The following is a 22,649-nucleotide window of genomic DNA, read 5'->3' as shown; positions in this document are numbered from 1 at the left end:
CCACGGGCAGAGAGACACGCCAACTCCAAATACACAGCAGCAGGCGTCAGGGTCTGCATCTAACCCACGACCTGCTGCATACCAGACGAGGCAGACAACTCCCCATTACATCCACAATATGCCCAGCGACGTGCTTTCATCGCCATTCAACAACATCAGGAATTCAGCAATCACCGAACTACGTATGTATGGAGTGCATGTTGAACTTATTTGGCACCGTACGAACTCGACCGTGTTAAACGGAGGTGCCGGTGGGGGAGGGGGGCAACAAACTAAACACAAACACATCGTAACGCGCAGTCGTTATTGCACCGAGCCGAGGCCATCGACTCACTCCCGAAGACATTGAAGGATTTGTTGTCATAAAATCTTTATTTAGACGGGAAGAATCAGTTGGAGCTATGACGCTCTTTATCAAAGATGTCCAGGCTAGGCGGGTCCAGAGAGTTCCAACAACAAACTATACAAAAACAGATACGAGTGCAAAGTATAGAGAATTTACACCATTGGAACCTCATTTGCCAGTAAAAAATATGATAATTGTTTTTTTACCCTTCTATCTGGCAACAAAACTGACACCTTTCTTACAAGAAGTCAGGTAAAAAAACAATTATCACATTTTTTACTGGCAAATGAGGTTCCAATGGTGTAAATGCTTACCCCGAGCTCTCATACTCTGATGGTGCATTGTCTTTGAGTTGTGCGCCTTTTGGCGTCATCTGGTCCAACCCATTTGAGACTAGGCTCTAAGGAAAGCTGTCTCGGGTGTGGACCAATCAACTTCAAGGACAGTGCATATATTATCAGAGTTATGTTTTTTGTTTGCATTATGGCTGCAGGTATTGTGGTCTATGCAAACATGACTTCTTGTAAAAAAGGTGTCAGTTTTGTTGCCAGATAGAAGGGTAAAAAAACAATTATCAAAGTATAGGGAAGCTAAACACGTTACAAATAAATATGTACGAGTACAAATTGCATGAGTACGTAGATTTCCTGGTAATTTTCAACACCAAATGGGATCTTGAGCAAGGCAGCAAAACAAACAAAAAGTCAAAAACCACAGCAAGGCAACACACAGTCCCTCAATAAGAATGCACATCAAAGTTGAACTATCGATACGAGAATAAGATTGCACATCAAAGTTTAACTATCGATACGAGAATAATGTTGCCCATCAAAGTTGAACTATCGATACGAGAATTAGATTGCACATCCAAATTGAACTATCGATACGACACGGGTATCGAACCCAGCCTCTCAAAGCGGTGGCCGTCTGAATTGTTCCGACACGGCCAATATGAGCCCCCCTCCTCCTCCCTCCCCCGGGGTCACCGCGACCCATTCGTCGCGTTTTAATCAACAACAACGGCCGAGGTGTTCTCATGCATTCAGCAATAAATATCGCGTGGGAGATTTACACCACCGACAACAACACAACACAACAGCAGCAGCAGCAAGAGAGAGAGAAAGAAAAAACACCGACTCTGCGTATTTCCCGAGGACCCCCTCCTCACCCCGCTCCGCTCGATATCCCAATGAGTTTAACAAAAGCAAAGCATCGACTCGTGTGGAATAATGCGCCGTTAATACCGGTGCCTCTCCAGCGCGATGTATAAATATATACCTACCTGTCGACAAGAGGACGTGTTGAACTCCAGTTGACCCCCCCTCCCCCCACCAGAAATAGGTACACACGCACGCACACACGCACGTGCACACGCACCCACACACGCACCCACACACGCACACGTGGCAGGTAGTAGTGGTGGCGGCGGTTGGCTCCTGGTAAATATTGGACCCGTCGCATCCTATTACCCCTTGCCACGAGCACGCGAGTGTGGGTCGTTATCATAAAGCAAATAGTGGACGGGAAGTGGCGGGTGACCTCGGATTTAGCGGCTATTGTTGCTATACCTGTTCCTCCAGCCGGCCAGCTCCTCGCTTTGTTGTCGGGGATTAATTAAAGGAAAGCACGGGTCACCTTCTCTCTCTCTCTCTGTCTTTCTCTGTGTAGGGACACGGATACGAGCAGGAGTTTTCGTTTTTCTTGGTCTTGTTCTGGTGAGGTGGTGCCTGACACGGCGGCCCATGGGGTTTGCCCTACTCTTGATGCCAAGAACGGGCGTCTCATCGGGCCAGAGCAGAAGTTGGTGGTGCCACCATTAACGGGGTGGACATTTTCGGTGGGATTGGTGTACGCGTTTCCATACGGACAATCAGGGCGAACTGTGTGATGACCCGTTCATTAGTGTCGTCGTCGTCGTCATCATCATTATCATTGTGGCCACGGTGGCGAGATGTTAACTAGCTCGCCTGGTATGCAGGAGGACGTAGGTATGACCCCGATCCTGACGGCTGGTAATTTGGAGTTTGCATGCTCTTTCTCTGCGTGGTCGCATAGGTTTTTATTCGGTTCCTCCGGTTTTCCCTCCAATTTTACAATTAACGTGCGTTTAGAATATTTGGCTGCTATAAATTTCCACTTGAAAAGCCACTTTGTTGAGCTATCATTTGTGGCCAGGTCGCTTCTGAAGAACATCTGTATAGCTGAGTGGACCTTACCTGGTAAAATCAAAGATAGTTTAGTTTATCATTAGGCTAGACCGCAGCAAGTCATTGGAATTGTTGACAGGATATTTGAGTTGCTGAGACATTTAATCAAGCGCCCTATAAAAGCAAATCTGTATATTAGTATATAATCACCCATTGCACCCTAATCATCATCCCTACTACACGCTGATCATCATTATCCTTACTGCATACTCATCCTCACCCTCACCACCATTGCCATTATGGCGTCCTGTTCCTTGTAGGCCGGGTGAGATCCCATTAAGACGAAAACACCGTCTCTTCGTAGAGGGGTACCTGATGGCCCAATCATGCTGTCACGTGATTCGCTTTTATTCCGGCTGTTAGTCAAATCGGCGCCGCTATTGTCGTGCCAAAACCTCTCTACCTGGTAGCGATAAGCGGAATACCGCGGTCAGAACTCGTGGATTTACGCAATCAGAACGTGAACCGCAGGAATCCGATGAGCTACGAAGCTGATTTTCACAGATGTCCAGTATATCCCCCGTTGCCTCTCTTGTAACGCAGCTCCTTAATCGAGCGATCGCTGGACTGTCGAATCAACGGGGCGAGTCGGCCGCAGGTGCACGAGGAGTCGAACTCAGACGAGCAGCGTGTCCCGTGGTCGCGCGCTGTCTCGTACCACGAGACAACACGCGACTCCAGCTCGGTCTGTGGGTAACGAGGCGCTCAGACACGTCTAACCCAAAAGACAAACAGTTCTAATCTTGCAGATACCTCTGTCGGCTACGCGTCTCAGGCAGTCAAACACGAGATGTCTGAAGTTGAGTTAATGAGAATTTTAAACAAAGGCGTTGACATCACGCTCCCTTCCCGGCGCTCATTCCGGGTGATTGTGTTGACGTTGATTTTCGCTCACGTTTAGTTTCATCGAGTCGCAGATTTCTCAGCTTTTTCTTGTTCTTGTTGTTGTTGCTGAATATGGCGCGTTACAAATCTTGCTTTGGTTGATTGAGCGCTGTGATAAAGCTCCCGGAAGTAACAACCGGCCTTGTGTGTGCGGGGAGAGAGGTCTGGATTGACCCCTCCATACACCGACCCCCTCCTTCCCCCCTCGCTTTGCAGTAAAATACCACAACGAGGCACCTCGTCTCCATCAGAGGCCCTGAGTTGGTGTTGGAAAATTCCACAGTCTCATGGCAAAAGCATACGTATTTCTAAAGGGCAACTTCAACATACACATAGCAATATGAATATAAAACAACATCATACAAGACTACACTCTTTGGAAAAAAACTATGATGTTGTTAGCTAGCAGCACGACACGAGAGGGGGTGGGTGGCCGACACCCTGCCCGATCGCCTTTGTCTCCCTAGTGGCGATGTTTACACACCACAACAGGTCCTGATTTGAGGCTGTGTCGACCTAGGGAAGGCCCAGGACCGGTTCAAATATTCTTCACTAGTGTTGGCCGTGAGCGGGAATCGAACCCGGCTAATCGGCTTGGTAGCGCAACGCACCTAACCACATGAACACACGCACACTCAAATAAACTATTTTTTTTATTTTACCAGATAAGGCCCACTGAGCTACATAGCTCTTTTTTCAGAAGTGACCTGGCCACAAACGATAGCTCAACGAAGTGGCTTATCACGTGGTACATTGATTGAAGCCAAATACTTTCAACGCGTGCTGATTATAAATGTGGAGGTAAAAAAAACGGAGGACACGCAGAAAAATATACGCGACCACGGGGAGAGAGAGCGAGACACGCGAACTCCAAATATACAGCAGCAGGCGTCAGGGTCGGGGTCGAACCCACGTCCATCCTGCATCCCAGGCGAGGTGGTTAAAGTCTCTCGCCACCGCGGCGCCCACACACGCACATGAATCGAACCGAAAGTCGTCTCGGGCCTCATCACCTCCCATCTGCATCTGTGGATAAAACAAGAGAGCTCAAGACGAGGGAGGGGGCAGGGAGATGAGGCGCTTTGGTCTCGCAACCCGAGGCGTTTGGGTGCCAATCGCCCCAGGGGGTTTCTGTCGGGTGTCACGTGACGCTTTATTGCGTGAGCTGTACAAAATACGTATTGTGCGCCAAAAAGTAGTTGTCCTGTGGAAAGATATGTCCCCGGCACGGTAACGTGGAGTTTCCACAACTGGCTCGTGGTTGCAAACAGGAGATGAGCGTGGCTATGTCGATTTTTGGACGAAACTTTGGTCTCGTGGTTTTTGGTGCGAACTTTCGATATATGTCACGTGTTATATACAACATACAGTACTGTATGTTATATATACATAAAACATCACATATGTCGCGTGTTATATACAACATACAGTACTGTATACGCCAATGAAATAGCAGTCGTCCATAGTTGGTATCGCTCGCTCTCTCTCTCCGCCTAAACGCCTCGCTCCTTGGGATGAAAGTTTCTTAGTTCGCTGACAATGGGAGGGTCGTTTTTTTGAAGGTCTGTGCCACGAGACTTAGCGACAAGTCAAACTTTCAGGCCGAGTGCGTCTTATAATCCGGTAGTTATGTATGTACATTTAGCCAAATCAATCGCCACAATCTCTTTTGATGTTAATGCCGTTTTTGTACATTCATTGGTGACCTAGACTGAGAGCATTAATTCACTACACTCGAGAAATTGGTTTCATCACAGCTGGCTGTATGAACGTTATTTCGCACCGTACTTAGCCAACCGTGTGTAAAAGACCAGATTTGTCTAGCTTGAGTGAAACCGGACACACATTATTGTTTTTTGGGGGGGGGGAGTAGGGGTGGTAGGGGGTGCGTCTTACTTTCCGGAGCGCCTTATAATCATTCCTACGCGCAACCTCCTGGGGAAGGAACAAGTGGCCAGACTACACGGGGCGCGTGCGAGTAGCACGAACGCAGCCGGTCGGGACTGACGGCTCTTTTGAAGCCACGCTATGAATGCGGTGCGGCCTGTGGCAAGGGGTGGGGGGAGGGAGGGAGGGGATGGGTGGGGGAGATGGGGACGGGGGGGGGCTTTGGAATTACCCTTTAGGTATGCAAATGAGCGTCGTGATGCGACAGAGAAGGGGGTGGCGTTGAGGGCAGCGCCGGGTCGTGATCTGTCTTACAGATTAGGGACAGAATTGGCACCGTGCTCTTTTTTAGCCAATTCGCAATCTTTAGATTGAGAAGGAGAGGGAAAGAAGCTGGGGGGGAGAGAGTGGGGGGAGAGAGACGGAAAGGCCTATGCATTTCATGGTAAGGAAAGTGAATACTGTGTCTGATCCAGTTATTAATATTTACATTATATATTTTCATTATATAGTAGTCTATATTGTATATTATACACACCGGGGTCATTAGATGTATTTATTAATTGTTTTAAATAACGGTAGATTAATTACGATTCACATCGGCCACACGTCGGGATGGAACACGCCCGGTGGAAGACGTCGACAGGGAAGATGGATTGTTGTTAACAATCGCAGGATCGTGAGAGATGGCGAGGCCTTCATCCAGCAGTGGATAGATCGTGGCCGCTGACCATCAGCGGAAACATTCTTTTGAGTGCCATGTTTTGTTTGTAGTTGCAGAGCGCAGAGCCAAGAGGCCTCAGGCTGCAGCTGCTGTTCGTGTGTTTTGTGTGGAGGTAAATTCAGGAGATTCTGGCTGAAATGATCATGGAGTTTGTTACTTACACGTCAGGCTTTAGCCAGCGGTAACAAAACAAAACCCAAAACATAAATTCGACATTCCTATGGCGGGGGACAAGTAGATACAAAAGACAGCCGCTGGTGGCTTTCCACAGAATGGTACTCGTTTTATCGACCTTGCAGCCTTCCAAACGCGAGCCCTGGATTCAATCCGCTAGTTACATGACTGATACATACCGTATGCTACTTACTCGCAGTAAGAAGGCGGACTTGAAACATTGCCTCATATTAAATCCGACTGCGTGTTGTTGTTGTTATCATTACGTGGCAGGATTGTGAGAGATCACGGGAGCTTGGGGAGTCTTTTCTCCAGCAGTGGATTGAACGCGGCTGATGATGAGTAACCCTCGTTAGTTTTTGAGGAGTGGGTCCAAAACTAAAAATAACAATACAACTCAACGCATGCCATCATTAACACCGTCCTAAAGAGGAAACGATGCAGAATAGGCGACGTTTCGGGCAATGGCCCTTTAATAGTGTGAAATTTTGAAGACAGTAGTTATTGGCGAATGCAGTGTATTGCTTTAAAGCAATGAACACCACCAAGCCAAGCTTGGTGGTGTTCATTCGGACGCTGTCTTTCCGACAGCCCTGTTTTTCACCGGAGGACGGCTGCTTGCGTTGTGGCCGAATCGTCGTGAGAATTTTATTTTATGTTTTATTATTTTATTATTTCCCGTCTACGTGACTTTACCGAAAGAACCAAGAAGAGGAATCCCTGCAGTCACGAAGGCTTTAAATCGAAATTGACTGTATCGCTGTTCAGCAATACACAATAGTATTGTATAGAATATTGTATCGCTTTAAAGCAAAAAAATCACCGTAATTGCGCACCATTGTCAACGCTGCGATATCTACCGAATCATCTCCTTAACAGAGATCACCACCAGATCCATCCCTCCGCTACGACGAAGGGGCATGATCGTAAAACCTCCTGAAAACGAGTCACGAGACTCTTGTGGCGATGGTGGTTATGACGTCGGTGGACACATAGAGGGCCATTTTTGTTCAATTATTTTATTACTTTTGTAAATATCTGTCTTGAGAACGTTGTACGTTCCATCGCCCCCCGCCCTCCCTCCCCCCCACCCTGATAAATAATGAAATTACTCTGGCTTCACTTGGCCCCGTCCGGGCTTGTGGTGTGTGAGAGTTGCCGGCGGACACAAACGCCGCGTGCGTGTCGGGCCTGGGACGCGGTTGGAGCCCTTCCCGTGTCTGTGTTGAGCAGCCGTGTAGCGTGGTGGCGTGAGAACGTCTGTGAACGCCGTGTGAACGCGCACACTTGGGCGAGTCGTAGGCGGAGGGAGGGCGGCGTCCCGCCTTGAGTTGTTTGATGAAGTGAAACCCAGTGCCGGATTAAGCTAGTGCGGGGGCCTGTAGCATATGTTATAAAGGGGCCCTAAATAAAAAACGAAATATGAAAATACCTACATTTTTTTAACTTGCATAGTAAAGTAATTGTATTTTTTCACTTGCTATACAGCGAGATAATACGACAAATTGCTAACCTTAAACACCCAGTCGTTCATAAAAGTTGAAGGCAGTATAGTACTATAGTAATAGAGCAAGTGCAGAATCACTGAACCGGAATTGATAGCTTGAAAGCATTTAGCGCGGGGCCCTTGAAAGTGCGGGGCCCGTAGCATATGTAGCTACTTGTGCTACGAGGCTAATCCGGCACTGGTGAAACCCTTTTGCTCGTGCGCACTTTGCTGCACCTCGACTCGCGTCGACTACACATGTATGGATGACTTGGCACCGTTGTCTGTCAAGCCACGTGGGTGTCCGTGTCACCGTGCTTCACCGGCGCTGATAAGTGCGGCGCGTGGGGGCTCGAGACGAGTACAGATGTAGAGATATATGTTTGTTTGTATGAATTCACTTGCCACTGATGGTGGCCGTGGACGGGAATCGAAATCATGTTTTTTTTTCATTGTTGTTGCTATGTTCGTGAACCACTGCTCCGCCACATTGTATAAATGAATGCAACGTTGCATTGCAGATATAGAGATATTATACACATTATAGAGTCCACGCTTTAGATTTGAGTCGAGAGTGGAGAGGAGTGAGCTGGGGTGTTATTGGTGGCGCTTCGCTCATGTCGGTGCTTAATTTAAGACGGTGCACGGTCGGAAAGCTGCTCGGGGAATTATTGTTGGAACCCAGCCACATCCGTCTCGCCATATGTTGGTCCTTCCGACGATTATGGAATATATAGGGTACTATTTTATAGGATTATTTGGACATGCGTGGCTTGTGCTCTAGTGGTAGTACCTTACACCGATAAATGCCCCCGAGTAGCGTTCCTGAGAAATGAAGCCCGGGTTATTTAGGAAACGTAGTGTTCATAGTAGCTCCAAAAATAAGACTTGTACAGCAAATAAGACACGGACGATGAGATTTTTTTTCTTACAAAATCTTTAAAGGATATTAAAGATACATAAACATTCAAACAGCCTCTAACCGCCTTTTGTAAAATCATCTTAATGTACAGCCAGGGTTCATAAGCCACACGGAACACAGAAAGGAAAACAGCAAGACATACATCAAAGACAAAGACCCCCTCGTATATCCTTAGACTTTTTGGGACAAGTGCTGTTGGCGAGCACCTATGAAGGCCGACACGGCACACGAGGGGGGGGGGGTGGCTAACACCACGCGAGGCCGCCTTTGTCTCCCCAGTGGCGATGTTTACACACGGCACCAGGTACTCATATGAGGCTGCGTCGACCTAGATGAGCGCCAAGACCGATTCACGTATTCGCCACTGTGATTGGACGTGAGCGGGAATCGAACTCGGATAGCCGGGCTCATAGTGCAGCGCGCTAACCACCGCACTACCGCTCCCCATGCACTCACAGACACATGTCCACACTGACACACACACATAGACGGGTGTAGATGTAGGCTAAGAAGCGAAAATCAATCTAGGCGGCGCTACGCCCGCGTGACACACTCACACAAGAGAAGCTGGGAGCTTTGCATAGCAATACGCAGCATTTTCGACGCACACCTTCGATGCAGCTGACCACGTGCTCCCACGCACACACAAGGACAAAGACCCCCCGTGTAGCCTTGGCAGACTTTTTCGGACAAGTGCTGTTAAGCGAGCACTTCTGAAGGCCGGCACGGCACACGAGGGGTGGGTGGCCAACACCACGCCCGGCCGCCTTTGTCTCCCTAGTGGCGATGTTTACTACACACTGCACCAGGTACTCACTTGAGGCTGAGTCGACCTAGGGGAGAGGCCCGGGACCGGTTCAAACATTCGCCACTGTTACTGATCGCGAGCGGGAATCGTACTCGGGTCGCGCGCGTTTGCAGCGCAGCGCGCTAACCACTGCGCCACCACTCCTCACGCACAGACGCGCCAGCCAGTCACGTCGGCTGAGTCGGTCAGTGAATCTCCGACCGCACAGTTGCGCGAGACTCGCGTGTGTAACTCGGTCTGCGCCGAGAGCACAATTTACCCGTACCTCCAATGGTCGCACCGCGTGTGCGTAAAGCACCGTCGGCTCTAAAGCGATGGGGAACTGAAGGAGAAGAGGCTTCTGGCTTTAGTGCAAACTAAAGGCATCGGTGATAGACAACGCTACGACTGTACATCTTTGGACACAACTCATTAACACCCTGTCGGCTACGCATTACGTATTTCAATATACATTTAGATAGATATACCCTGTGTGTAGACGCGCGTCTGGGGGAAATGAGAGAGGCATTTGCTTTGACTAAAAGATGCGAGTAATATGCACACACTCGCGCGCGCACGTCTTGCACGCGTCTAGTAACACTATAAAAAAAATAAAAACAACAATAAATCTTCTTGGTTCTTTCGGTAAAGTCACGTAGAAGGGAAATAATAAAATAATAAAAATAAAACATAATAAAATACAATTCTCACGACGTTTCGGCCACAACGCAAGCAGCCGTCCTCAGGTGAAGAACAGGTCTGTCGGAAAGACAGCGTCTGAATGAACACCACCAAGCTTGGCAGCGTATATTTAATCTATTTAAGACTGTACCGAAAGAACCAAGAAGATGAATCCCTGCAGTCACGAAAGCTTTAAATCGAAACAACAATTAAGTTACTAACTACATTCATTAAACATAACAATCAACGCATTTTTTTGTACCCTGTCTGGTTCCCTGAATGAAGATTTAAAGTTACTCGACAACAACAACAACAAAAAGTCGCAATCATATAACAACAACAGCAACAACAAACGACGCTTCTTTCGTCGTGTGCGGATGACACTCTCCCCTCCCGGGTTGCTGGCGTCGCGCGAGACCTCCTCTTGGGACTCGGCGAAGCTCAGACACGTGTAAACACTCGCGCGGCGTAAACTAGAACTAAAACTAGAAAGCTCTCACGCGCAGGGCAGTCGAGGTAATACGCGTTGTGGAATAACCTTAGCCGACAACAACAACAACAATGATAATTCACGTCGTTACAGAGCGGCGTTGCAAGGGATGTAACAGTCGCACCCTTAGCCCGCATTCAAACGAGTTCATGTAAATCAGTCCAACGCGCCCTGTAAGCTTTCGCGTGTTGTCCGAAACGGGCCGACACAAAGACAAAGATCCCTCCCCCCCAGTATAGCCTCAACAGACTGTAGGAGCAGGGCCGACACACGCACACACGCACGCACATCGCATCGCCTTTGCGACTCTTTCGCGGCTGTTGGTGATGGACGAAGTATCGATGTTTTTTTCGTCAAAATCAGACGATTTTAAACATTTACCCGTACGCGATTATTCGGGGGAGGAGGGGAGGGGAGGGGGGGTTGGGGAGTACGGGGTCATACGGTAGTGACAAGGTTTTTCCCCGTTGATGCAAGTTGATTGATAACGTCTGTGCATTGTGTGCCACGGCAGAGTCAAGCGACGCAAGAGAAATACAAAACCGGTGAATTTAGGGATCGCCTCGCCATCAACGCAACACACCTCCACTCGGGCTGTAGGAGGGGGAGCAGAGATCAGCCTCACCCAGGGTACCACTTAAGCTGTAGCCCGAAGTTTCAGCCGAGTTCGATTCCGATCACCGGTTCATTCGGGGAGTTGATTACTCGCTCACGACACTACCCACCCATCCCGCGTTCCGCAAAATAGTTATTGCCTCTATTCTTTGTTAAGATAAATCATCCGGTTTATAATACTGTATCGCTACCGCACGCCGGCACAAGTGGCTCACAATAGAATAACACTTTAAGGTATTGTCAGCTAAACTCAACAAATAATGGTGTTCGTATTGAGTGGGAATAATTTAGCAGGAAAATAAATCATTGCAGCAGCAGCAGCAGCATCAACAACCCTCCGTCCATTCGGAGCATGACGGACCGTTCACCGCGCGTTGTTCGGAATGCTGGGCCGACGTTTCGCCCCACGTGCCCGAAGCATTTTCACGAACTTTGTTTCACGCGGCACGGACCGATTTACAGACACATCGCTGGGCTGTACACATCGCTGGGCTGTACACAGCGCAACCGCGAAAAGCCTTCGCGGTGGTGACGAGGTGGACACACGGAATTCCTAGGGCAATTCACTCGGTACCATTCAAGCAAGACGCCACACAAACCACAAATCGGCTCGTCTCTTGTAGTTCCGTTACTAAGCCGCGTGTCTGACAATGTACTGTATGTATGTTGAACTTCTTTCGCACCGTACGTAGCCAACTGTGCGAATCGGAGGTGCGCGGGGGGGGGGGCAAAACAAGTTTTAAGCAATGTTTTTAAGCTCCGCCAGTGATAATAAGAATCACGTAATCACTTAAAGCCACGGTTCAGCTACAGACTTAAATCAACTGTGGTGACGTAACGTTAATCACGCCCACGGCCTTGCATTTGAATTACACGCCATTGCAGTTGGCCTCGCTAAAGTTCGTGACGGCAGTAAGCTGAACGAAGTTTCTTCACAACCTCGCGTCGGGCAGCCCGAGACGCAGAGAGCAGCGGACAGTCTGCGCAGCTGGACGAGAAGAGTTGCGTGTGTTGCTGTATTCTTCCTGTCAATCACCCTGGAAATCGATGTTGCGATGCAAGCTCAGCTACCCCCCCCCCCGCTTCTTCTCCCCCTCCCCTTGGGTTCCCCACCTAATTTTTGACATCAGCTCGACAAATTCGTCGATAACGCTGCACTGAAAATATGCGTAAACGCGGCGACGTTTCGGGCGATAGCCCTTCTTCATAAAGCACACCGCCTTGACTCTTGATGAGATCCGACTTTACGCGTTGATTCATTGTTGTGCGATCGTGTCACCTCGGGAGTTCATCATCTATCCATTCCTCCAACAAGTTCCAGGGTCTCTTTTGATTATAATATCCATCGAATCGTATCGCCTGTCCAACGGGTGCGACGTGGCCCGCAGGTGGCCGCACATGAAGCTCAACACGAATCGACATGAGCTCGACGCCTGAGTCAACATAACACTGGACATCTCGAATAGGAAAACAATATATAATAGGCGACGTTTCGGGATCAGCGTAGAGATAAAGACCCCCCGTATAGCCTGAACCCAAAAACCCCCTCTATTTTGGATGATATTTGTCGCGAAAGTCTACGTGTTAAACCTAACAAACTGTTGGGGAATATGCTGTTAGCGAGCACATTTGCAGGCCAGCACCACCCCAATAGCGATGTTTACACACCTCACCAGGCACTCGCTTGAGGCTGAGACGACCTAGAGGAGGCCCAGGACCTGTTCAGAAAATCATCACCGGTGTTGACCGTGAGCTGGAATCGAACTCGGGCGCCGGGTTCGTAGCGCAGCGCGCTAACCGCTGCACCACCGCTCCCCATAGCAAAGAAGATCCCATACCCAACAACCGCCATTCGCCACCGAGTGACGGTGACGTCACCACAGCGTCTGTGCCAGGTTACGTGCACGCATATATAAAGATCCCCCACACACGCAGACACAAGATCGTGAATATGGCAGTGGCCAAACGTTTCCAATGGAGGCCCCTCCTGAAACACAGTCTTGAGACTCGGTGAGGCTTTTGTGGGTAGAGTAAATGACACAGCAATGCATATTATTATTTTTACTATTCATATGACAAGTGGTAGTTTACTAACACCAGTGTGATTATCTAGAACGCGTGCTCACTGAGATGTCCCCAAGGATGTGTTCGTAACGTTACCCACCACGGCGCTTGTGCCAGGCTATGTGTACTTGACTATGTACAAATCGTACACATGACTGCACTGCTCACAAACCACTCGGTCCCCTGGCAGTCATCTCCAACGTTTAGTTTGTTGTCCTTTCTTCCCGCACTTCCGATGCACGGTTGGCTACCTACGGTGCGAAAGAGTTCGAACGTTCATCTACACCTCTCTCCATCGTGAACTGCTTAGGACGAGTAGGCCCGACTTAAACACTACTGTCAATGCAACCATTAGTACACTTCTGTGATCCTATACTTTTAGCAATATCTTTATTCCCATACAACACATTTTGACCTCTACTCGCAAATAAGATTTAAATTGCTGATTCGAGCGAACTCATATGATGACTAACAGCTCAAGTCAAAGAGATGATCTGGATAAAAAAAAAACACACACACAAACTGCTTGTTTTCAGTCAATTATAAATTGATGGATATTCGGGCTCGTTTCCCGAAACATCGGAGCGCCGTCTCTAGTGCCGCGACCACGAGCAGCCGATTAATTGTCCCAATAATCCGATTGGTAAAGTGTTTAAATATAAATACCTCGACGCCGATGCCCACATACTTTATTCGCTCTCGTTAAAAGTCAATGATCACCACACCCTGTTATCATTTGCACACTACCCTGTCATTCGCCCTTTGACTGCACGCGTGCACATTGCGTGCGTGCGCGCGCATGCTGTCCGCGTCATCCGTCGCGCGTGCACCCACGAAGCGGTCGACATCGTCGCAAACCTCCCCGCTCCTCACGCCGAGTTCCAGGGAGGTCGCTCTTGGCTCGTGAACGTCTCGGCGGCACTCTCACAGACCACGTGGAGAGTACAGGTTGTCCGTACAGTAGGGGGGGGGGGTTCATGTAGACTGTAGAGGTATGGTGGGTAGAGGGTAGGGGGCGGTGCATGGGGAGGATGGAGTTTGGGGGTGCATGCACCCTAGCGCGTCCACCCGTCAGGGCGAGGTGTCATCAGCCGCTGGCTCCGACGCCGGCGAACGACTCGGCGAGGATCCCTCGGAGGAGGCCGCGGACGAGACGGAAGGTCCAGTAGTAGCAGCAGCAGCTGCTGCAGCAGCAGCGGATGCGATGGGAGACGCGAGCGCCTGCAGGCTGTGGCCCTCTTTCTCTCGCTTCTTCTGCTTCATGCGCCGGTTCTGGAACCAGATCTTCACCTGGGTCTCGTTGAGCTGCAGCGCGGCGGCGATCTCGACGCGGCGCGCGCGCGTCAGGTACTTGTTGAAGTGGAACTCCTTCTCCAGCTCCGTCAGCTGCTTGGTGCTGAAGTTGGTCCGCTGGGTCGCGATGCCTCCGCCCATCGCGAGGCCGTTGTTGCCCCCGCCGATGCTCAGTCCGACTCCGCCGCCTCCGGCTCCTCCCGAGCCGCACGGCAGGGCTCCCACTTGCGCGCAGCTCATGTCGCCGATCCTCGCTGCGCGTGGAGACGACGGCCGCGCAGCATTTGCGGACGACAAAAGACACAACGGGCGCACACGTGGCGGTGAAGTGTAACGCAGGCACGCGTGAGCTCAGCATCAGTGTACACGATCAACGTGGGGACGAGCCAACACGCGCTCAATAGCACAGCCAACAGTCGTCGCAACGCAAATCATGCAGTCGTTCATCACGCGAGTCGCACCTTCAAGTCACTGGACGCGCGATGTCACACAACTCATGCCGCCACTAGAAACACAACTCATGCACAGGCGACACGACTCGCTCAGCCACTCACTCCGCACCTCGCACACGGAACTCAGCACTCAACGACATCAGCGCTCCCCCCCCCCCCCAATCATTCATTCCACGCAGAAGAACGTCACTGGTCATTGCTCAGGACGGAACTGCAATGAGATGTCCACCCAATTACTCGTCCGCTATATTAGTCATCATCACGAGCTGTGGGCAATACACCGTCGGACGAAGAGCCCTCTCCCCCATACTACTGCCGACTCTATTAAGGACGCTTTTTCATGCGAGCACACTCAAGTCGCGTGTCGCCTGCCACATTCGGTTAATAATTGACGGGGGGGGAGGAGGGGGGTGATGATGGGCGGGGGGGGCAGTGGAGAGCGGACACGGCAAGTAATTACGGGGGTCGTCGTCGCTGCTTCGTACGAAGTCTCGTGGCGATCAGAGGGCGCGGAGAGGATGACCCGTGTGCTCCCGTCTGGGCAAATTAAAGTCGCCCCCCCCCCTTCGCTGTTGGTTGGGGGGGGGGGGCCGGGATGGAGTTCGGGTGAAATGTCGCTGGACGCGGTGGTCGCGGTGGTTGATTAACTGGCGCGGTCGCCACGTGCGCATTATTTGTCTGAGCTCGTTCATTGAGAGACCGCGTGTTGTGAAACTGAGCAATCGAGATAGGCCCTGGTGGTGATGGTGGTGACGGGTTTCACGTGGTTTACGCGGGCCAGAACGATGCTGGGGGTGGCGATAACACTTGTTTTAGAGGAGGCCCTAACGATGACGGTGGTCGTGGTGATGGTGTCGATCGTTTGTGTCTCGTGTTTTAGGTTAGGCCCTAACGATGACGGTGGCGGTGATGATGGCCGTAATGGTGATTGTGTACCCGTGTTTCTAACGCTGGTGTGAAACAATATAACCTGCAGATAAAAAAAAAAAACACTTTGCCAATCGCAGTCGTTTCATTTCGCAGTCGTTAGTAAAATGACTGACTAATCGTTGCGTGTGTTAACTCGTCAAAGCTTCGGCAAATGACCCTTGCCCAGTGAAAATATGGCTGGATTATATATAGACGCGAACGCATTAGCGCGCGCCTACTACACACACACGCGCGCGCGTCGTATTAACATTCTGAAATGGCTGACTCATTATGCATAATGGAAGCGCTTGCCAGTTCGCTTGTGTCTAGAGAGCACACGGCACACACGGCACACACGCTGACGTCGTACATGCTTACAGCGAGCTCTCAATTGGGCTCTTATGCGTATATGTTTTTCTTTAACGAATAAAATGTTTAACGGGTGAAAAATAATTGTGCCGTATGGCTCTCCGTGCTTAAAGTTTCGCAGTGGCACGGCACTTGCTCGCATAGCAGTAAATATACGCGCGGCTTTATGCCGCACACCGATTTCACCCAACATGATTTACTAATGAAAACGTTTTCTGAACGCACTCAGTACAGTGTATAAATGTATACATACTTTCGTATGGAAGTGCAGGTTATGTATAAGTTCAGCGTGCATATTATTAGAAAGCCACTGGAGCAATGCACTTTTAAATGAAAAATTTTTTTTTTTGCGTTTAGTTTGTTGTCCATTCCCACGCACCTCCGATTAGCACCGTTAAAAAAGTTTCAAACAAACAAAATTAATGTCATCCGTCCACGTGTGTTGCACTATCAATGTAAACCCATTCCTAAAACGAAAGCGCGCAAAGTGGCGGTCACGTGCCACGATTACACGTCTGACGTTTGCCCTGTAAATTGCTGCTCAAAATAAATCCGCTTTCGCGGATCTATTTAAAGTGGGGGCCGCAACGCATCCATTAGGGGGGTAAATTGTAACCCGCTCTCAATAACTAATGTTATATAGAATTTCTGACAAGCGCGTGATTTATGACCGCACAGGCGACACATGGCTTTCAAAAAGGCGACCATTGATGAAATATTTACAGGGCCCCAACTTTCACGCTTAAATTCGTTAAATACAAATAATAAATGTTGTTATTACATAATAATAATAATAAATATGTATCATTTTTGTATTATATAGAGAGGTTCTCACTCGGCACGCATAATCACTTGCGCCGTTGTCTCAGCCGTTGTAATATAAAAGACACGCGCCGCTTGTGTGAAGCTCACATGTAAATATACGTCACGCGACTTGTCGATTACAACATCACGCGCCCCGAGGACGGTTCGTACAAAACGAGCACTCCTTTTGTATCGTGCCTTTTGTTGTTGTTGTTCGCGTTTAATATTAAACACGAGACTCATGCTTTCATGGGAATGCATGCAAACAAAATAAATAATTACTAAGACATCGACTTTTTGTCAGCGGTTTGATCCATCGATGCTCGGCGGGAGGAGGAGGGGGTGGGGTTGGGGAGGTATAATCATAAATCAATGCGAGAAAGCACAACGGCGCAACAACTTCCATGCGAACCACTCCCTCCTGCACGAACTCTTCACGAAGACAAAGATCCCCCGCGCAGCCTTAACAGACTGTACGGGGTAAAGGGCTATTAGCGAGTCGCACTTGTGGGTTGCCGGCACGGCAGTTACAAGGGGGTGAGTGGGTGGGTGGCCAGCACCACGCCCGGCCGCCTTTGTCTGCCACGGTCACGATGTTTACACACTGCAACAAGTACTCATTTGAGGCTAAGTCGGCCTAGCGGAGGCCCGTGACCGGTTTCAGATAATCGTCGCCCGGTGTTGGTGGTCGTGAGCGGGGAATCGAACTCGGGTCGCCGGATTCGTAGCGCAGCGCGCTAACCATTCCACCACCGCTCCCCACGAACTCTTCCCACACACACCACCACTGCAGTTCCTCGGAGGCGACAATTGGAGCCTGTTGCGCGCTCGACGCCTTCTCAAAAAAAATGGAGCATTGCCCGAAACGCCAGTTTGCTGTTGATTATACAGTCGTATTATTGTATATACATATATGAATAGATTTTGTTAGTGGCGCTGCAGGAGAGGTGGATTCGTGGAGAATGAGTCAGGCAGATGTCGGTGCACCAAGGAGGGGTGAGGCTATTTTGCCTGACAATTTAAACAACAAGTGCCAAGAACACGGCCTTATTAAACGTGTCACGATGTTTCCAGGAACAGCTCTCAAATCCACGCCTCAAAAATTAAAATCACGGACATCGCCTGAAATTTGTGTTTCACGTGGAAGTCGCCATTCAGATGGAAACAACGACTTGGGGGGGGGGGGGAGGCTTTCATTCGGAAATCTGATCACGGCGATTGATAATAATAATACTGTACTGATGATTATAACGATGATTGATGACGTTGATGATAATAAAGCTGTGATCGTGATGGTGATGATGATGAAACAGGCAGCCGGAACGTTCCCGCAGCAGTCGATGAGATTGCGTGAGCACTGCATGGGGAGAAGTTTGCATTTTTTGAGCATCTCAACTTTTGCCCGACACCTCTGTCAGAGAGTTGCAGGAAACATTTACAAATCGCGCGAAACATCCACGCTCGAACCGTCCGCCTTCCCTTCAACCCTCCGTGATGAACGGTGGCGGTTGATTGACTTACATAGCCAATTTGTGCATCAATAACATCGTTACTATTGTGCAGAGTTCGTCATTGTATTTAAATCAAGCGGCAATAAAAGTTGTGGTGTGCGCTGGACGCGCAGAGTAGAAACATAATCGTAAATAATCATCCCCCGGGGGAGGGGTGATTATTGTTTGCTGTGTGCACGTGGGCGCTGTCGTAAACATCTAAGCAGCCAGAAAATAATAACATTACAAGCGATTATATATTATATATATGTGTGTGTGTGCGTGTGTAGCATAACTTAACGCCGCACTTGCAAAGTACAATCCAGGGCATAAGTGTGCATATATCGTTTATGGGAAACAACTTTGTATTGTTACGTAGAGTGAATGGATGAGTGTGCGTTGCTGTAGGTCATTATCGTTAGCACAACTTTTTTCGGTACTAAAAACAGATCCTTCCCTGGCCCCCCGTATAGCCTTAGCAGACCGCTGGGGCAAGTGCTGTTAGCGAGCACCTATGCCGGCACGGCACTCAAGGTGGGAGGGTGTCTCCCCCAGTGATGATGGGTTTTTTTTACACACCCCAGAAGGTACTCATTAGAGATTGGGTTGACTAAGGGAGAAGGCCAGGACCGGTTCAAATAATCGTTACTGATGGTGGCCGTGAGCGGGAATCGAACTCGGAGTCCGCCGGGTTCGTAGCACAGCGCGCTAACCGCTACACCACCGCCCCCCCTCTCCAACAAAGACACACACACACACATATACACACATATACGACGCACATATATATATACAGTACACACATACACGAACATAACCACTCTTTAAAAAAGAACACGCACATTAGAGTCGAATCATCATCGATCAGTGGAGCATAAATAACGGCACAAAGCAGTTGCGAGCGATTCATCACCCCAGCGAACGAACGAGGATGGATGAATGAATGAGCACGTTTGACCTGAAACTCATTCAATCGCACTCACGACTCCACAATGCCTCCCCCCCCCCACCAAGCTGTAGCAATCTCGTACGCTCTCCGCCACGTGCAGCGGAATGGATGCGTGTCGGATCCCATGAACTCACGTAAACACCTCCACATTTCACCTGTTTTCGGCGGATTTCTCTTAACTCGCATCCACTCGAACGTGCAGTGCGAAGGCGCCGTGGGCTCCGACGCATTCGGCGACCCGTGCTGCTGCTGCTGCTGCTGATGCTGCTGCTGCTGATGGTGATGCTGAGTGTGCGACACCGGGCCGGCTTGCTGCAGACAGCAGCTGGCGAGCGGCTGAAGATCGCCGAGGTCTGGAGCCTGCAGCGAGTCGTGGTGGAACGCCGAGGCGCCGTAGCCACCGCCGAGCGAGCCGTGCGTCGCCTGCAACCCGCTCACGGCTCCGCCAACGCCAACGCCACCGCCGCCGCCGCCGAAGTCGGCCCCCTGCGAGCAGTAGACCCCGTAACTCGCCGCCCCCGCGTACGCTTGGCCGGGCGAATAGCACCCCGAGTTCGTCGCGGGGGCGTACGAGCCAGTGAAGGTGAAGTTGTGCGGCTGGTAGCCACTCTGCTGATGCTGCTGCGGCTGCTGCTGCTGCTGATGCTCATTCTGCTGTTGATGGTGGTGGTGGTGATGATGATGAGGGTGGTGATGGTGGTGGTGGTGATGGTTGTGGTAGCGCCCTTCCCCATCGCCCACGACGCCGACGACGCCGCCGCTCGCGCCCGCCGCCGCAGCGCTCACGGCGCACGACTGGAAGGGAGCGAGGCACGGGTCCCCAGCGGCTGCCGCAGCGAACGAGCGAGGGTTGAAGCCGCCCGCCTCGCCGCCGCCGCCGCAGAATGACGAATACTCCAGGAAACTCATGGCCGCATTGTCCATCTGTCTGCGCAAAGTGGCCCCCGTGAGCCCCACGGCTCGCGCTCGCTGGCCCTCCCGGAGCAGCCGAGTGAACGCGAGCGAAGCTCGACACGGACAACCACAAAAACGCCGCTCCACGTGTCTGCACGCATCCAATGGGATGCAACCCCTCGCCGCCGCTGACGTTTGATGGATGGGTCGGCTTCGCCTTGCCAGGCGGAGTAAATCCTATATTTTCCGATCGCCTCGGCCGGCTCCATTGCGAGAGTGCGCGCGGGGTTTTTTGTTTGTTTGTTGTTTGTTTGGTTGTTGTTGTTGGCGCGTTTGTTTGCGTGCGTGCGTGTGGCTAAAACGGCACAGGGTCATAAACTACTGCGTGAGTGCGTGCGTGGACACCTCTCGCTCTCTGGGAATTGCACGAGAAAGCGATTTATAAGCTGTGCTCAAAGGAAGGTAAGAGGCCGACGGCATGAGGACTCAAAGTGAAGTGATTAGCGAAATGGTGTAAAAAACATTTTTACAAGGTTTTCCGGCCGGCCGGGCTACTGTAGTTGCCTGCTGCTCCTGTTATTATTGATGTTGTTGGTGGTGACTTAACCCTAGCCGGCTTCGAATGTATCTCGGCCCGGGTTTTTATTCCATGGCATTTGCCGTGAGTGCAGGGTTGTAAATGTGTTCGTTTGAACTTTTCCTGCCTCCGAGCAAAGTCTTTTAGAATCGCGCATGGCTGCAGTCAAAAGAGTTGGGAGAGTTGGGAGAGTTGCCCTGTCCCAGTCTTCAGACGCTGCTTCATTCACACGCTCAACAAATTATTCGTTAGTTTTACACGTAGGAGGCTTTTCGCGACCAATTTCATTCATGATAGAGTTTTTTTTTTTGGGTTAGATCGCGTTAATATATAAATGTGTCGTTAAAACCCGCCACCACCCGACGCAGACAACTGGTAAGGGTTGTCACGTAAGTTAGTTGTTACAAGCTAGTTGTAATTACTGGCGAAACGTCGTACTAGATGGTAAATGTTGTGGCTTGGCTCTCCAACACACCGGTTAGTGCTGTACTAGTACACTACACAATACACTACACTACTATATACTACACTATACACTACACTACTATATACTACACTATTATACACTACACTACTATACACTACACTACTATACACTATACTATTATACAATACACTACACTACTATACACTACACTATACACTACACTACTATACACTACACTATACACTACACTACTATACACTACACACTAGTGCTGTACTAGTGACGAATTGGCCACGTTCTGTTTACGTGACAACCCTTACTAGTTGGCCGTGTCGGGTGGTGGCGGGTTTTAACGACACATTTATTTACGCGATCTAACCCCCCAAAAAAAACCCTCTATCATGAAATTATTCGTTGCTATTATTACGATGAGTACAACTGCCCGTGTATCGCTTCCCCTGCGAAGCTGCCACCCGTTTAAGTGAAGATTATTCCAGCGCGACTCTGCTTTCGTACGTTTTAAGCACCTCCTTGAGTGATGTTTCGCGTGCATTCGATTTGAATTAGTGAGTGATTGCATGGAGGCTGTTGCGATTCTACTTTAGCACGCTAATTGCCACGATGTCTCACCACGTAAGGTACATTCACCAAGGCAAGGGGTCCTTCTGGAGCAACGCTTCCCAGCAGCATTAGATTATTAGCACGTGTGTCCCATAGGCCTCGGCGTATCACAGACTATAAACACACAACACAGACACAACATTGAACAGAGAGGAGAAGTCATCGTTATTTAACTTTTTGAAAGTTCTTCTTGGTTCTTTCGGTAAAGTCACGTAGAATGGAAACAATAAAAATAATAAAATAAAACATAATAAAATAATTCTTACGACGTTTCGGCCACAACGCAAGCAGCCGTCATCAGGTGAAGACCAGGTCTGTCGGGGAGACAGCGTCGTGAGAATTATTTTATTATGTTTTATTTTATTATTTTTCTTGTTTCCATTCTACGTGACTTTACCGAAAGAACCAAGAAGATGAATCCCTGCAGTCACGAAAGCTTTAAATCGAAATTTTTGAAAGTTGTTCAGAGGGTGGCGGGGAGGATGGGGGGGGGGGGCTAACCTGTAGGTACTGCACTCAATGAGTTCCGCCTCAATGCTCACTTGTGTCATCACGTGGTTCGTGGTGAGAACCTACTCGCTCCGTGACTCTTAAAG

The 22,649-nt window shown here is 49.7% G+C and overlaps 1 protein-coding gene across 1 annotated transcript; it reads right to left on the bottom strand.

The window, feature by feature from the left end:
• Nucleotides 1-8,635: 8,635 nt before the first annotated feature.
• Nucleotides 8,636-21,286, bottom strand: LOC133344821 (homeobox protein Hox-A1-like). Its single transcript, XM_061555039.1, has 2 exons — nt 19,690-21,286; nt 8,636-14,815 (listed from the first exon to the last, which is right to left on the bottom strand). Exons 1-2 carry the CDS (start codon nt 20,456-20,458, stop codon nt 14,340-14,342), a joined length of 1,245 nt encoding a protein of 414 aa, XP_061411023.1. The 5' UTR covers nt 20,459-21,286; the 3' UTR covers nt 8,636-14,339.
• Between the last annotated feature and the right edge of the window lie 1,363 nt (nt 21,287-22,649).

The sequence above is a fragment of the Lethenteron reissneri genome, chromosome 20 (genome assembly GCF_015708825.2).
Source record: "Lethenteron reissneri isolate LAM-NWPU_2019-01 chromosome 20, ASM1570882v1, whole genome shotgun sequence".
NCBI lineage: Eukaryota > Metazoa > Chordata > Hyperoartia > Petromyzontiformes > Petromyzontidae > Lethenteron > Lethenteron reissneri.
This window is presented reverse-complemented; position numbering and strand designations above follow the sequence as displayed.

Coding starts and splice junctions, on each gene's coding strand:
- LOC133344821 (XM_061555039.1), bottom strand. CDS start 20,458: ATGGACAATGCGGCCATGAGTTTCCTGGAGTATTCGTCATTCTGCGGC. Junction 14,816..19,689: donor GAGAAATCCGCCGAAAACAG/GTGAAATGTGGA, acceptor CTCCACGCGCAG/CGAGGATCGGCGACATGAGC.